The sequence below is a fragment of the Helianthus annuus genome, chromosome 11, assembly GCF_002127325.2.
Source record: "Helianthus annuus cultivar XRQ/B chromosome 11, HanXRQr2.0-SUNRISE, whole genome shotgun sequence".
NCBI classification, from domain to species: domain Eukaryota; kingdom Viridiplantae; phylum Streptophyta; class Magnoliopsida; order Asterales; family Asteraceae; genus Helianthus; species Helianthus annuus.
The window spans coordinates 3448844-3465437 of NC_035443.2; the positions used below are offsets into that span (position 1 = coordinate 3448844).

At 36.2% G+C, this 16594-nt stretch overlaps 1 protein-coding gene across 3 annotated transcripts in view; it reads left to right on the top strand.

The window, feature by feature from the left end:
* LOC110889184 (protein PHOSPHATE STARVATION RESPONSE 1) overlaps positions 1 to 16594 on the top strand; it is a 46201-nt gene that overhangs the window by 1583 nt on the left and 28024 nt on the right. For 2 of the 3 annotated variants that reach the window (XM_035979495.1, XM_022136689.2), the window contains exons 2-5: positions 989 to 1493; positions 3660 to 3816; positions 15059 to 15135; positions 15749 to 15788. In XM_035979495.1, the coding sequence (XP_035835388.1) occupies positions 1116 to 1493; positions 3660 to 3816; positions 15059 to 15135; positions 15749 to 15788 (652 nt within the window). In that variant the 5' untranslated portion in view covers positions 989 to 1115. Of the gene's footprint in view, positions 1 to 988; positions 1494 to 3659; positions 3817 to 4286; positions 4364 to 4980; positions 5021 to 6141; positions 6203 to 6681; positions 6752 to 7225; positions 7763 to 15058; positions 15136 to 15748; positions 15789 to 16594 lie in introns of those variants that run through there. The other variant, XM_022136690.2, reaches the window with a different exon arrangement.

Below are 16594 nucleotides of genomic sequence, written 5' to 3' on the forward strand. Positions count from 1 at the left end.
TTAGTCTCAAATTGCTATATATAATTATATATAAATTCAGCATGATATTAATATTACCTATATCCATAGTTTTAAAAAACGCTTGAGGCGTGCGCTTCAAGGCGCGCCTCGAGGCGAAACGGCCAAAAAAACGAGTATGAGGCGCGCCTCATGGGGTTTTTACTGCATATGCACCTCAGAGGGGCTGAGGCGCTAAGAAAGGTTGCGCCTCAGGTGTGCCTCATGGGATTTTCATAGTTGTTTTTGACTTTTTTGTGTCAATTTCAAGCATTTCATGTCCTTTTTATGTATGTTTTTGATGATTTTGATGAATCTGACGATGAAATTAGTTAGTATTATTATTTTTTTTATAATATATATAATTTTTATATTAATTTATTAATCCCGCCTCGGCCTTACGCCTCGTTTCGCCTCGTGAGGCGAAGGGAAAACGCCTCGAAACTCATTTCCGTTCTTTTAAACCTTGCCGATATCCCACCGATATCTCACCGCGATAACAGATATCTCAAATATCGGCCCTTGACCGATAACTAGAGGTGTACAAATCGGTTTTTTTCAAAAACCGGTTCAGTTATTATTAACCGAACCGGTTTTTTCACCCAAAACGAAAACCGGTTTTTTTTTATAACCGGTTTCGGTTACTAACCGGTTTTTCAAGTCCAAAACAATAACCGGTGTAACCGGTTAGGACCGGTTTTTAACCAGTTTTTCCCAAAAAAAAAACGGTTTTTTTTTCCGGTTTTAATCAGTTTTTTTTTTTAAAACCGGTTTCGGTTATTAACCGGTTTTTCAGATCAAGATTAGTAACCGGTCACAAACCGGCGGTTCGGTTATAAAACCGGTTAAAAAAAACCGGTTTCAGTTTTTTTTTTCTCGGTTTCGGTTCTAAAACCGGTTTTTTGTACACCTCTACCGATAACCAATTTTTTACCGCATTAAATACTTAGCTTGTAGTAAATGTAATGATGATGATCGACCTTTGTTTCAGACGCATTACAACTGAAATGACAAACTGCTGAATAGTATTAAATCGGGTTGACTTTTACCCAGTTGTGCGTTGACTTGGCTTTAAAGAGGCTATCGGATCAATAATTCGAAATATCGCAGCAGATTTTATGAATGGATCAAGATGGAAACACGCTCCCGTATGTCTTCAACCCTCTAGTAAAAACCAGCTGAACGATATGCGCCAACCGGGAGCCATGTCATCACAGAATCCTCCATCAGCTTTTGTTGGTTTGACTGGTCAAAACAATGCAATGTCGTGGGGTCCAGAATCACTCGACGATCTTCTTCGATTTCCCGAAAATGTTAGTGGTGGGAGCTTACAAATCGAGCCTCAAAATGGTTTGCTTCCTGTTGGTGATCGTGATAGGGGAACGGGAACCGACTGGCAGAAATGGGGAGTTGACTTTATGAGCGTTGATGTTAATATTGACTCGAATTGGAGCGAAATTTTGGCTGATGTTGATGCTCCAACTCTAGAATCCAAGGTATGCTACTTTTTTGTTAACGGGTCAAAATGGGTTCGGTCGAAAGGAGTCAATTTTTTTTGTTAGCACACATAGTTGTCAACAGCGGTCGCTATGGTCGCAAATTGCGCAGCATATAGGTCGAAGGTCGCTACATGGTATGTAGCGATAAATAGCGGGAATTCAGTTTTTTATTTTAAATATAAATAGCGATTACATATAGCTATAAAATAGCTGGATTTTAGGTTTTTGTTAAATATACATGTAAAATAGCGTATATAGCGTATAAATAGCGATTACATATAGCTAGGGTATTTTGATATGATATACATATAATTTTTAATTTTTTTATTTTCTACTGTATTCGCTATGTAGCATATAGGTACCGTATCGCTATTTGTCGCCATTCACCATCAACATAGGGTTCGGTTGAAAGGAGTCAATTTTTTTGTTAGTAAATAATGCTATAAATATGTCTGGAAAAACAATAGTAGCACGCATAGTTGTCAGTAGCGGTCGCTATGGTCGCGAATAGCGCAGCGTATAGGTCGAAAGTCGCTACAGGGTATGTAGCGATAAATAGCAGGATTTCAGTTTTTTATTTTAAATATAAATAGCGATTACATATAGCTATAAAATAGCTGGATTTTAGGTTTTTGTTAAATATACATGTAAAATAGCGTATATAGCGTATATAGCGTATAAATAGCGATTACATATAGCTAGGGTATTTTGATATGATATACATATAATTTTTAATTTTTTTATTTTCTACTGTATTCGCTATGTAGCATATAGGTACCTTATCGCTATTTGTCGCCATTCACCATCAACACAGGGTTCGGTTGAAAGGAGTCAATTTTTTTGTTAGTAAATAATGCGATAAATATGACTGGAAAAACAATAGTAGCACACATAGTTGTCAATAGCGGTCGCTATGGTCGCGAATAGCGCAGCGTATAGGTCGAAAGTCGCTACAGGGTATGTAGCGATAAATAGCGGGATTTCAGTTTTTTATTTTGAATATAAGTAGCGATTAAATATAGCTATAAAAAAACTGGATTTTAGGTTTTTGTTAAATATACGTGTAAAATAGCGTATATACCAGGGTATTTTGATATGATATACATATAATTTTGAGTTAAATGCCATTTTAGTCTATGTGGTTTGGGCCATTTTACTAGTTTAGTCCAAAGGTTTCATTTTTTGCCTGTGGGTCCAAAAAGTTTTCACCGTTGCCATTTTAGTCCACTGGGTTAACTTCATCCATTTTTTCTGTTAACGAGGAGGGCAATTCGGTCAGTTTATACGGCCGAATTGCCCTTCTAGTTAACAGAACAACATATAAAATATATAAAATGACCGAATTGCCCTTCTCGTTAACGGAAAAATGGATGAAGTTAACCCAGTGGACTAAAATGGCAACGGTGAAACCTTTTTGGACCCCAGGCGAAAAATGAAACCTTTGGACTAAACTGGCAAAATGGCACAAACTACAGGGACTAAAATGGCATTTAACTCTATAATTTAAAATTTTTTTTTTTCTACTGTATTCGCTATTTAGCATATAGGTACCTTATCGCTATTTGTCGCTGTTCACCATCAACAACTATGGTAGTACAATAATCTGAATATTTCGACAGAATATATAGTAGGATGTACGCGTCTATCGGATAAAACACAGTTCGGTCTACTTTAGAGCGTTGGACCCATTTGACATGTTTCCAAGTTAGCTGCAACATGTTATTTGACCCGTTTGAGGTTGAAAATAAACCCAAACAAAACGTTTATAAGTAAATGGGTCGAAATTGGCACCATTTTGCTTAAAATTTTATTAAGAGTTAATTACTGTTTTCGTCCCTGTGGTTTGTCAAAAATCACTATTTCAGTCCATTAGTTTAAAAATTGCGATTTCAGTCCCTGTGGTTTCACTTTCGTAACGATTTCAGTCCCTGTGGTTTCACTTTCGTAACCATTTCAATCCATTTATTCTGTTAGTACAGGGACTGAAATGGTTACGAGGTGGACTGAAATTGTTACAAAAGTCAAACCACAGGGACTGAAGTCGCAATTTTTAAACTAGTGGACTGAGATAGTGATTTTTGACAAACCACAGGGACGGAAACAATAATTAACTCTTTTATTAATAATGTATAAAGAAATATTAAATCAAGTGCTATTGTGCAGCCATTGCAAATCACTCTTCCTGTTCTTGGGCCAAGTATAGAAGCATGTCCAGTCAGCAGCCCGTCATCAACTGGGCCCGTTAAACCTCGCATGCGTTGGACGCCAGAACTCCATGAATCCTTTGTTGAAGCAGTCAACAAGTTGGGTGGCAGTGAACGTGCGTATTTTAGTGACGAATTTTATATAGATATTTGAAAGAGTAAATTACAAAAATCATCCTTTATGTATGTTAGTTATTGCAAACTGTGTCCTTTGTCTTCAATAATTACAGAAAACGTACTCGATGTTTGCAAACCCTTGCAAGTTATGTCCTTTAGCCCTAACTCAGTTAATTTTTTGTGGTTAAATCTGACCAAATGGACCCCACATGAAGGTATTTTGGTCATTTTACTCTCATGTGGGGTCCATTTGGTCAGATTTAACCACAAAAATTAACTGAGTTAGTGCTAAAGGACATAACTTGCAAGGGTTTACAAACATCGAGTACGTTTTCTGTAATTATTAAAGACAAAGGACACAGTTTGCAATAAGTGACATACATAAATGACGATTTTTGTAATTTACTCTATTTGAAAATACTGTTTCCGAGAACTTATGATCTTATGTTTTCCGCTGTTTGACTTAAAGGAGCTACACCTAAAGGTGTTTTGAAGCTCATGAACGTTGACGGTTTGACGATTTATCATGTGAAAAGCCATTTACAGGTATGTAAGAAAGTTATTTTTGGAGTAAACTGCCATTTTGGTCCCTGAGGTTTGATCACTTTTGCCACTTTAGTCCAAAACTCAAACCTTTTGCATCTGGGTCCCTGTGGTTTCAATTTTATTGCCATTTTGGTCCAAAAGTGGAATCAGGTCATATTTGTCTTATAAAATCTTGCTATTTTGTCATTTTACTCAGGGGCAAAATGGTCATTTTGATAAAATAGCAGGATGGTCAGGAAAAATGGTCATTTTCCTTAGGGGCAAAATGATCAGGAAAAAGACAAAATAGCATGATTTTATAAGACAAATATGACCTGATTTCACTTTTGGACCAAAATGGCAATTAAACTGAAACCACAGGGACCCAGATGCAAAAGGTTTAAGTTTTGGACTAAAGTGGCAAAAGTGAACAAACCTCAGGGACCAAAATGGCAGTTTACTCTTATTTTTGTGACAAATCATCTAGTTGATCTCTGAGGTCAAAGTTGGAAGAGTTTGTTAACACTTAACACAAAAAATTATAATTTGATCTCAACATTTGATCGAAAACGTTGGTTTGACCTCCAAAGTCAAAGTAATGACCTATTTCAGATTGATTTTTTCTGCTTTTATTTCAGAAATATAGAACAGCTAGGTACAAGCCAGAGTTATCTGAAGGTAATAATATTGCTGAAAACTGAGCCATTTAAGAACATTATAATATTAAAATAATTACAATAAATACTGTGATTAGGGGTGCAAACGAGCCGAGCGGCTCGCAAGCTGCTCGAAGCGCGAGAAAAAGCTCGAAACGAGCCGAGCCTTATCAAGCCTGAGCCAAGTTTGAGCCTAAAGTAAAGCTCGTTTATTTATCGAGCTCGAGCTTGAGCCTGAGCCTGGCATGTGAGGCTCGTCAGCCTTATCGAGCCTTAAGTGTAATATTAGTTTTTTGTTTATATATTTAATAACATTTACCCCTTATTTATAGTTGTCTTGTAAACGAGCCGAGCCGAGCTTATTTAAACTTGTTTACGAGCTGAGCCCGAACTTAAAAATAAGCTTGTTTAGTAAATGAGCCCGGACCCGGGCTTCACTTATCGAATTTCAAGGATTGTCCTTTATCTTTATACCCATTTTCAGGTGCTGTCCTTTATGTTCAAAATTGACGAGTTTTGTCCTTTATGTTTTCATATCATACACGTTTTGTCCTTTAGGCCTAACCCAGTTAGTTTTTTCAGTTAAATTTGGTCGTATACTTTGCACATGAGGGCATTTTTGTCAATTCGAAGATAAGTTCAATGGGAGATTTACAGCTCAAAGATTTTGCAACCTTTGAATTGACAAAAATGCCCTCATGTGCAAAGCACAAGACCAAATTTAACTGAAAAAACTAACTGGGTTAGGCCTAAAGGACGAAACGTGTATGATATGAAAACATAAAGGACAAAACTCGTCAATTTTGAACGTAAAGGACAGCGCCTGAAAATGGATATAAAGATAAAGGACAATCCTTGAAATTCACTCTTTATTTAATATATTAATTAATAGATAATAAACGAGCTGAGCCCGAGCCCGAGCTTGAGAAACTACCAACGAGCCGAGCTGAGCTCTCATAAATTAATCAAACTCAAGCCTGGTCGAGCTCGGGCTCGGCTCATTTGCACCCTAATTGTAATCTTTGTACAACTGCATTATAAAACTTGACCGGCATCTAATATTTTTATTTGTCGATCCAGTTATTATTATTATATTTTTATTTAATTAAGAAAAACTCTGGTTTAATGGTATCCTTAATGCAGGAACATCGGAGAAGAAATCAACTTCATTTGATGAGATGGTAGCAATGGATATTAAAAACAAGTTTGTTTCTCTCTCTACACATTTTAGATTTATTTGATTGCTAAGGAAATTAATTGACAAGGGTATTTTAGACATTTAGCTATGATCAACAACTCTTGTATAGTTATGCCATGGGCCGACGGTTCATAACTTTGGATAGGTCCCTAACTTTTCAAAATTACATAGATGGTTCCTATGGTTTGCAGTTTGTAACGCATCTAGTCCCCAGCTTTTTCAAAAAGTACATGAATGGTCCCTGTGGTTTGCACTTTGTAACGCATTTAGTCCCAACCTTGGACATGTTAAAAGCTTTACATTTGTTGGCTGGGGGCTAAATGCGTTACAAAGTGCAAACCACAGGACCATCCGTGTACTTTTGGAATGCTAGGGACCAAATCCAAAATTTTGGTAAACCACAACGACCATGGGTGTACTTTACTATTTTTTTTTTAATATTTAAGCCAAGTTTTAAATTTATGTATACGGCTTTTTGATGGTAGGAGTTTGGGGTTCACCGATGCGTTAAAGTTGCAGATGGAAGTACAAAAGCAACTTCACGAACAGCTTGAGGTACGTCAAGTTGTTTTCTTTTCGGTTGTTTTTCCAGTCATATATGCATTAAATTTAAGGAAAAATTACAAGTTTTGTCCTTTATCTTTATACCACTTTTCAGGCGGTGTCCTTTTTAACGAATGTTGACAGGCGGTGTCATTTACTAGGTATTTTGTTGCAAGTTTAGTCCTTTACACCCAACCCAGTTAAAAAACCCTGTTAATTGTTGGGTGTGAAGGACTAAACTTGCAACAAAATACCTAGGTAAAGGGCTAAACTTGTAACAAAATACCTAGTAAAGGACACCGCCTGTCAACAATTAACAGAGTTTTTTAACTAGGTTGGGTGTAAAGGACTAAACTTGCAACAAAATACCTGGTAAAGGACACCGCCTGTCAACATTCGTTAAAAAGGACACCGCCTGAATAGCGGTATAAAGATAAAGGACAAAACTTGTAATTTTTCCTTAAATTTATCTATTTTTCCATTCAGATCCAAAGACACTTACAGTTACGAATAGAAGAACAAGGAAAATACCTCCAAATGATGTTTGAGCAACAAAGAAAAATGGAAACCGAAAGGGTAAAGCCGTCATCATCTAATCCAAATGACGATTCTGCCCCTCCAACCAACACAACTGAAAAACTTAAAGCTTCAGCGCATGATGATGATCAATGCATATCAGATAAAACGAAGAAGTCAACGGACGTGCATAGTCAAAAGTCAAACTCAACGCCACAAGTAGAAGCACGAGATGTTAACAAATTTAATATCAACGGTGGATGTAACCCACACCCTTCAAAGCGGGCCAGATCTGATCAAGCATCAATGTCTTGAATTGTAATGGATCAATTTTAAAACTTTCTACCACTGAACATTGTTAAGAATATGGGTTTTTTTTTTTTTTTTCTCATCTGGAGATTGATTCTGGATCTTTTAGTGATGATAGGTCTTTTGTTTAGTAGAAATAATTAAAATCTAATGAACAAGTTTGTGCTCATGAAAGTTGTTTTTGTTGTTCTTTTTCCAGAGGATTTGTGTTTTAAAAATAATTATTTTATTCCCGTAAACTTAATCATAATATCGGCTACCACCACCGTCGTCGTTGGTGGCATAGTTGTCAATAGCGAGCGTAGCGACCGCTATAGCGCGCTACGTTGCGTATGGGTCTAGGCTCGCTATTAGGGTTGTAGCGATAGATAGTGATAATAGCGATAATTTATTTATTATTTTTGTCTTTTTAATATAAACTAGGGTGTTACACCCGCGCTTCGCGGCGGGCGACCCGATTTTTGATCTGATACAGAAGTATGTCGACATATGTCTTACATCAAGTGCGAAACTCGATTAGAAAAGTTTTTACAAAGTAAAAAGGTTGTCAGTGTGAATGCTAATCAACTTAAGTTTATAGCGACACGTAAATAAAAATAAAGACGTAAAAGTTGATTAAAAAGTATTTAGAAAGTTAGGAGGTTGTAAGAGTCAATGCTGAAAATTAAAGGTTATAAGTAAAAAAACAAAATCACAAAAAAGAAAGAAAAAAGAAAGAAAAAAGAAAGAAAAAAAATTGTGCAAGGGGTAAAAGCGTAAAGTTTAAACGTTGACGAAAACTGTAAATTACAAAAGAACTTGGTATTTAAGAAACAACAAACAAAGCATAAGGGCCGAAAACGTACATTACAAGAGATGAGAAAAAATACGTAAAAAAAAAAAACCACAAAAAATTAGTGCAAGGGGTAAAAACGTAAAGTTAAAAAGTTGATGAAAACTGTAAATTGCAAAAGAAGTTGGTATTTAAGAAACAACGCACAAAGCATAAGGACCGAAAACGTAAATTAAGGAAAAAAAAGAAAAAGAAAACGAAAACCCAAAGGTTGCTAGGAAAAGACAAAAAAAAAGGAAAAAAAATAAAAAAAAAATGTCCTCACCGACATAGCATATTTATAGTTATATAATGGTATTTAAGAAACAACGCACAAAGCATAAAGACCGAAAACGTAAATTAAGGGAAAAAAAAAGAAAAAAAAAAAAGAAAACCCAAAGGTTGCTAGGAAAAGACAAAAAAAAAAAAAAGGAAACAAAATAAAAAAAAATGTCCTCACCAACATAGCATATTTATAGTTATATAATAGCAATTAAATATAGCTATAAAATAGCTAAATTTTAGGTTTTTGTTAAATATACATGTAAAATATCATATATACATTTTGATATAATTTACATATAAAATTTTGTAATTTTTTTCTAGTGTATCATTATTTATAAAATAGCCGCCTGTTTTTTATCGTAATTCGCTATGTAGCATATAGGTACTTTATCGCTATTTGTCGCTATTCGACTTGGTAAAATTGTTGGTGGTAGCTACTACCGCACGTGTCACCTCCACCATTGACACTACTGCGACCACCGTTCCTGATATCACCATCTCCGCCGCTGGTAGAACAATCTGATTTTGATGATGAGTTTTATTTTTACTAGAGCTAAATCGTTATTATAGCGGCAAATTAGTTCTATCAGATTTTCCCGGCCTTAAACATTTCGAGTGTGATGTCACTGGGTAGGTTGGTTTGTTTGTATCATAGCTTTAAACATGAGAATACATTCTAACAATATTTTTCTATAGTTCGATTTTATATTACAATGGTTTTCTGTCGCTCTTACATTTCATGCGTGGTGTGATTGCAGCGAAGTGGATTTTAAATCAATATCACAACATGTTTGCGTGTATCATGTGTTTGACTGTTAGTGCACGCTTGTGTGTATTTTGTTCATGTGTGCGCGAATGTTTGCGTGATCTCATAAATATGTTATATTGTACATTTTAATTTACAATGTCTAGCGAATACTTTTTTATTTTCAAAGCGAATGTAACTTTAAATTAGTTCTTTTGAAAACAGTTTGAATGGAGGATCTTTGCTATACATGCAAAGTGTGTAGAGCAAACTCGTGGTCATTTCATCATAAGCGTCGCATAAAATCATAATCATCGACCCGTTTTAAGTACTTCACATAACTTTTCACTATATTTTTTTTCCTAGAGTTGAAATTTAATTCTATAATATGTTTTTTGTATTGTGCTTTAATTCGTCTGTATCATTTCGTATCATATAACGCATATATATTACTCAGATTTTTGCTGCTATTTGTTTTTAATATACCTCCGCGGTTTAAAGGAAAAAACTTAGCTTCTTATTAATTTCAAAATTAATGCAGTACCCCAAATGGTATTAATGATCCAAAAATAAAATGAAAAAAAAAAAAAAAGAAAGACCAACCAAAATAATTGTTAAAATGATGAACAATCATGTTCTTCATACTCATAGCTTTCTGCAGTCACAGGAAGCCAAAACCAGATCATATGTGCATCACCTGATATCTGTTATCCAGAAAATAATTCTCGAAAAGCTGAAAGCTGACTGATGTCAAATAATCCATGAAAAAGACAAATGATAAAAATCCATGAAAATCAGTGCATAACATGAAAAAATTCCATGAATAATATAAAGAAAGACCATGAAAAACATGGAAAAAACCATGAAAAACTGACGCAAAACATGAAAAGGAAAAAATCCATGAAAACAGTCTTGTTCTTTATGCAGCTTGCAGTTTCAAAAGGAAATTAAGTAAAAAAACATGAAAACAAAATCCAAACATAATTTATGATAAATAAGAGAAAAAGGCCATTTTATTTAATTGATGATAAATAAGAGAAAAAGGACATTTTATTCAGGTAAAACATAACGATTTGATCGCATACAGATCATATTTTCTTAAAAGAAGGTTCTAAAAACCATTTTTTTCTTGGCCTTCTCTTGAGCTTCCTTAATCATATCATCAATCGCTTCAATCTCACTGTCAATCGCAGAACGCACACCATCCAAAACCTCTTGATTGTTGACCTCCCTGAGCGCATTCTCATCAAACAAACATTTCACCATCAAATGTTTCATGTTCTTCTCCTTTTCCTTTGCCAACTGTTTCTTCATTTTGGCTATTTGTTTCTGAAGATAAGCTGAGTGATCTTGCAGAGCATTAGGACTCCACATTGGCGATTTATTAAACCTTTGAATCACTCGATGTGCTTCAGAAGGAGATGGCCAAACATCAGGTGGACTGTCGTCAGTTTCATACATCACAAGACATGCATCAACATCACACAAAATCTTCAACTCACTCATCTTCTTCATTAGACTTGCCTTTCTCTTCCTCATGGTTAAATTCCTGACGCGTTCATCCTCAATGAACTGGTACATAACCATTGAGCGAGTCATGTTGTTTGGTGAACAACAGAAATACATACACACCCATATATATACACATGTATATGCTTATATCTTATATTCTAGACATTGGAAAAGATATCAAAAACATTAAAATGGTCAACGAATTAATACCGCATTTAAGGAAAATTGAAGTTAGAAGCTCTATCGAATTAAGTTAATATTTTATAAAATTATTTAAAAACACGTCTTAGAGAATCTTTTTATTACCATTGTCACGTTCTATATCAATTCACGCGGGAGTCAAAAATTCAATGTTGGTTGAATATTTGTGCTTTATATTTATTAAAACAAGTAAAACAATCTATAATTTGTTGATTATAAGGTTGTTGGGACAAACTACAACTTGAGGATTGGAATGTTACGTAGTCATGAGCTCTCTCACTCACGTTTTTTTACCTTTGTGTGTAATGGTTTCACAAGTTTTCACTATCCACCATCCAATAAAATAATATTTTAGTTAAATACATTAAAGAAAAATAGTTAAAGACAAAATTTGATTGGTTGAAAGCCTTGGGGCCCGCCAACTCTTCCCCTTTCATAAGTGTGGTCTGCACAACGCCCCCTTCCTTTTCACACCCCTTGGCATGGTATTTAATGTCACGGCCCCCGGCCCGGTGTGCCCCGGTCCAGAAGCCGCGGGACAGAAACCCGTGGTATTGATTATTAAATTTGGCAGCGGAAATATTTGACAGGATCTTTTAAACTGAAAATGCCCAATTATTTTATTTCACAATTTGGGACAAACCCCATAATTTACAATAAAGGGAATTTTCACGAGGAAATCTCTGGTTTTACAAAACATATTTATTTATTTTATTGAGCCACCTCTTCAAGCTTTTTAGTGCTACTTAGCACTTTTCCTTGATTCACAGTAAGTCACCTGAAACATGGTCAAAAAGAATTTTATCAGCGGGTAAATACTGGTGAGTCATTCAATTTGCACAAAAGACACATTCTTATAAATTTACAGCATTAGGGGTTTTTATATTTGCCCCTATCATATAATTAACTGGTTCAGCTGTCACTCGACCGAATCTATGACTGTGGACATATCACTAGTTAGGCTCGCCCACCTAACAGTGATAAATCGTTAGTAGTAATCTGCACAAAACCCCACATACTGCCAGTAATTAAAGATTAGCAAAGACTTAATCACTGCAAAGTATAACTGGAAAACATTTAGGGTTTTGCAAACAATTTGGTAAAAAGAGAATGACTCACATTGCAAGTTTAGTTGGACAGAACTTTGCCTACTGATTTTAGCCTTGTTACCTAGTTAAATAACAATGCACACGAAACTAGGTTAGTAACTTAATACAATATTTACGATAAGCTCACGAAATCAAAACCCTCACGACGAATGACAAAGTATAGCCCAAATACGGGCAACACTTAAACATCCATCGGACCGGTTTCAATCGATCGGACATTGTATCGTAGCAGTGATCGAGTTAATACCCTGTACTCGTAGCAACGTTTCCCTACTTAAAACTTCGAATTTGAGCAGTAAGAAACGTTTTTGATCTAAATTTTCGAACACAGATTCAAGTCCCAGGGCCAGGCAATTTATAGCAACTTTTCAAGTTTTACGCGGCCCGCGTAAACCTTAACAAGGTCTTACGCGGCCCGCGAGGGCCCCCTAGTCTACGTGTAGGGCTAGCGTGTCACCGGTAGGTCCGCCACGTGTACGACACGTGGCCTAAGCCCTTATCCGGAGGAATTTTAAGTTGTCGCGGCCCGCGTAGCCTTACCTTATGGTTTACGCGGCCCGCGTGAAACCAATTTTCTAAATTTCTTGATTTTTCATGAATATTAGGGTTTTGGGGGTCCAGGATACTACTTACGGGTCGTTTTGGGACATTTTTGCAGGTCCTTACATCCTCCCCACCTTATTTAAAATCCCATCCTCGAGATTTACTAAAATAAGTGAGGATACTTTCGCTGCATTTCTGATTCCAGCTCCCTGGTGTACTCAGGTCCTCTTTTTGACTTCCACTTAACCTTGACCAGTACTAGTCTTTTGTGCATGAGAAACTTGACCTTTCTGTCTTCTATTTGGAGTGGTTTCTCAACAAATTTTAGCTTTTCATTTACCTCTATATCCTGAAGAGGTACCACTAGAGATTCGTCAGATAAACATTTCTTGAGGTTGGATACATGAAATACGTCATATACTCCGGCTAACTCTTCTGGTAGTTGTAAGCGATAGGCAACTGGTCCTATTTGTTGAATTACTGGGAATGGTCCTACGTACCTTGGACTTAGCTTTCCTTTCTTACCAAAGCGGACTACCCCTTTCCAAGGAGAAACTTTTAAGAGTACCTTGTCTCCAACTTGAAATTCCAGCGGCTTGCGCCGATTGTCTGCATAACTCTTCTGGCGATCTCGAGCTGTTTTCAGTCTTTCCTTGATTTGAGTTATTTTGTCGGTGGTTTCCTACATAATCTCGGGACCTGATAATTGACTTTCTCCTATTTCTGCCCAGCAAACTGGAGTTCTACACTTTCGTCCATACAGTGCTTCGAATGGGGCAGCTTTGATACTTGCATGATAACTATTGTTATAGGAGAATTCAATTAAGGGTAAGTGGTCATTCCAGTTTCCACCAAAATCTATTATACATGCCCTGAGCATGTATTCCAGGGTTTGGATCGTCCTTTCACTTTGTCCGTCTGTTTGGGGATTGTATGCAGTGCTTAAGTTCAGCCTAGTCCCCATGGCTTCTTGAAAACTTGTCCAGAAATGCGAAGTAAAACGACTATCTCTATCTGATACAACAGAGAGTAGAACTCCATGTGAGGATACTACTTCGTCTACGTATAACTTGGCTAATCTTTCCATGCTAAAAGTTTCCTTCATGGGTAGAAAATGAGCTGATTTGGTTAATCAATCCACAATTACCCAAATCGCGTCATTACCTTTTCTAGTTTTAGGCAACTTAGTAACAAAATCCATTGTTATTAGTTCCCATTTCCATACAGGCATTTCTAATTGTTGGAGTAACCCTGAAGGTTTCTGGTGCTCTGCCTTAACTTGTGAACAGGTCAGACACTTAGATACATATCTAGCTATGTCCTTTTTCATTCCTATCCACCAGAAATTATTTCTTAAATCTTGGTACATCTTATTGCTTCCAGGGTGCATGGTATATCTAGATTTATGGGCTTCCTCTAGAATCTTATCTCTTAAATTTCCTTGCTTAGGTACCCAAATCCATTTCTTGTGGAATCTCCAAATTCCATCGGTTCCTTGCTCTAACTCTTTTATCCTTCCTTTCATTCCTTTAGTATCATCCTTGATTGCTGTTGCTTGAACATTCTTCAGTTGTTCCATTAAATCTAATTGTAGGTTTAATCTAAGAGCACGAACTCGCTTTTGCTTTTCATGATACTTACGACTTAGGGCATCTGCAACTACGTTTGCTTTTCCTTCGTGATATTGAATATCACAGTCATAATCACTTAAAATTTCCATCCATTTTCGTTGTCTCATGTTTAATTCCTTTTGCCCAAATATATATCTTAAACCCTTATGATCCGTATAGACAGTAAACTTACTTCCATACAGATAATGTCTCCAAATTTTAAGGGAAAAAATAATCGCTCCTAATTCAAAGTCATGAGTTGTATAATTTTCCTCGTGCTTTTTCAATTGTCTTGAAGCATACGCAATTACCTTCTTGCGTTGCATCAAAACACATCCTAACCCTAACATAGAAGCGTCACAATTTTGCTTAAAATTTTGCTAATAATGTATAAAGAAATATTAAATCAAGTGCTATTATGCAGCCATTGCAAATCACTCCTCCTGTTCTTGGGCCAAGTATAGCAGCATGTCCAGTCAGCAGCCCGTCATCAACTGGGCCCGTTAAACCTCACATGCGTTGGACGCCAGAACTCCATGAATCCTTTGTTGAAGCAGTCAACAAGTTGGGTGGCAGCGAACGTGCGTATTTTAGTGACAAATTTTTTTTTATATAGATATTTGAAAATACTGCTTTCGAGAATTTATGATCTTATGTTTTCCGCTGTTTGACTTAAAGGAGCTACACCTAAAGGTGTTTTGAAGCTCATGAATGTTGACGGTTTGACGATTTATCATGTGAAAAGCCATTTACAGGTATGTAAGAAAGTTATTTTTGGAGTAAACTGCCATTTTGGTCCCGGAGGTTTGATCACTTTTGCCACTTTAGTCCAAAACTCAAACCTTTTGCATCTGGGTCCCTGTGGTTTCAATTTTACTGCCATTTTGGTCCAAAAGTGAAATCAGATCATATTTGTCTTATAAAATCCTGCAATTTTGTCATTTTACTCAGGGGCAAAATGGTCATTTTGATAAGATAGCAGGATGGTCAGGAAAAATGGTCATTTTCCTTAGGGGCAAAATGGTCAGGAAAAAGACAAAATAGCATGATTTTATAAGACAAATATAACCTGATTTCACTTTTGGATCAAAATGGCAATAAAATTGAAACAACAGGGACCCAGATGCAAAAGGTTTAAGTTTTGGACTAAAGTGGCAAAAATGAACAAACCTCAGGGACCAAAATGGCAGTTTACTCTTATTTTTGTGACAAATCATCTAGTTGATCTCTGAGGTCAAAGTTGGAAGAGTTTGTTAACACAAAAAATTATAATTTGATCTCTCCAACATTTGACCGAAAAAGTTGGTTTGACCTCCAAAGTCAAAGTAATGACCTATTTCAGATTGATTTTTTCTGCTTTTATTTCAGAAATATAGAACAGCTAGGTACAAGCCAGAGTTATCTGAAGGTAATAATATTGCTGAAAACTGAGCCATTTAATAACATTATAATATTAAAATAATTACAATAAATACTGTTTAGTGATAATTCAACATCAAGTAAAATTATTGTGATACTAAAAGAGATTTCAGATATTATTAATGACTGTGATTAGGGGTGCAAACGAGCCGAACGGCTCGCAAGCTGCTCGAAGCGCGAGAAAAAGCTCGAAACGAGCCGAGCCTTATCAAGCCCGAGCCGGGCTTGAGCCGAGCTTGAGCCTAAAGTAAAGCTCGTTTATTTATCGAGCCCGAGCTCGAGCCTGAGCCTGAGCCTGGCATGTGAGGCTCGTCAGCCTTATCGAGCCTTAAGTGTAATATTAGTTTTTGTTTATATATTTAATAACATTTACCCCTTATTTATAGTTGTCTAGTAAACGAGCCGAGCCGAGCTTATTTAAACTTGTTTACGAGCCAAGCCGAGCTTATTTAAACTTGTTTACGAGCTGAGCCCGAACCTAAAAATAAGCTTGTTTAGTAAATGAGCCCGGACCCGAGCTTCACTTATCGAGCTCGTGAACCTAAAGGAGTCTATTATTGATATTATTTTTATTTAATATATTAATTAATTAATAGATAATAAACGAGTCGAGCCCGAGCTTGAGAAACTACCAACGAGCCGAGCTGAGCTCTCAGAAGTTAATCAAGCTCAAGCCTGGTCGAGCTCAGGCTCGGCTCATTTGCACCCCTAATTGTAATCTTTGTACAACTGCATTATAAAACTTGATGGACATCTAATATTTTTATTTGTCGATCCAGTTATTATTATTATATT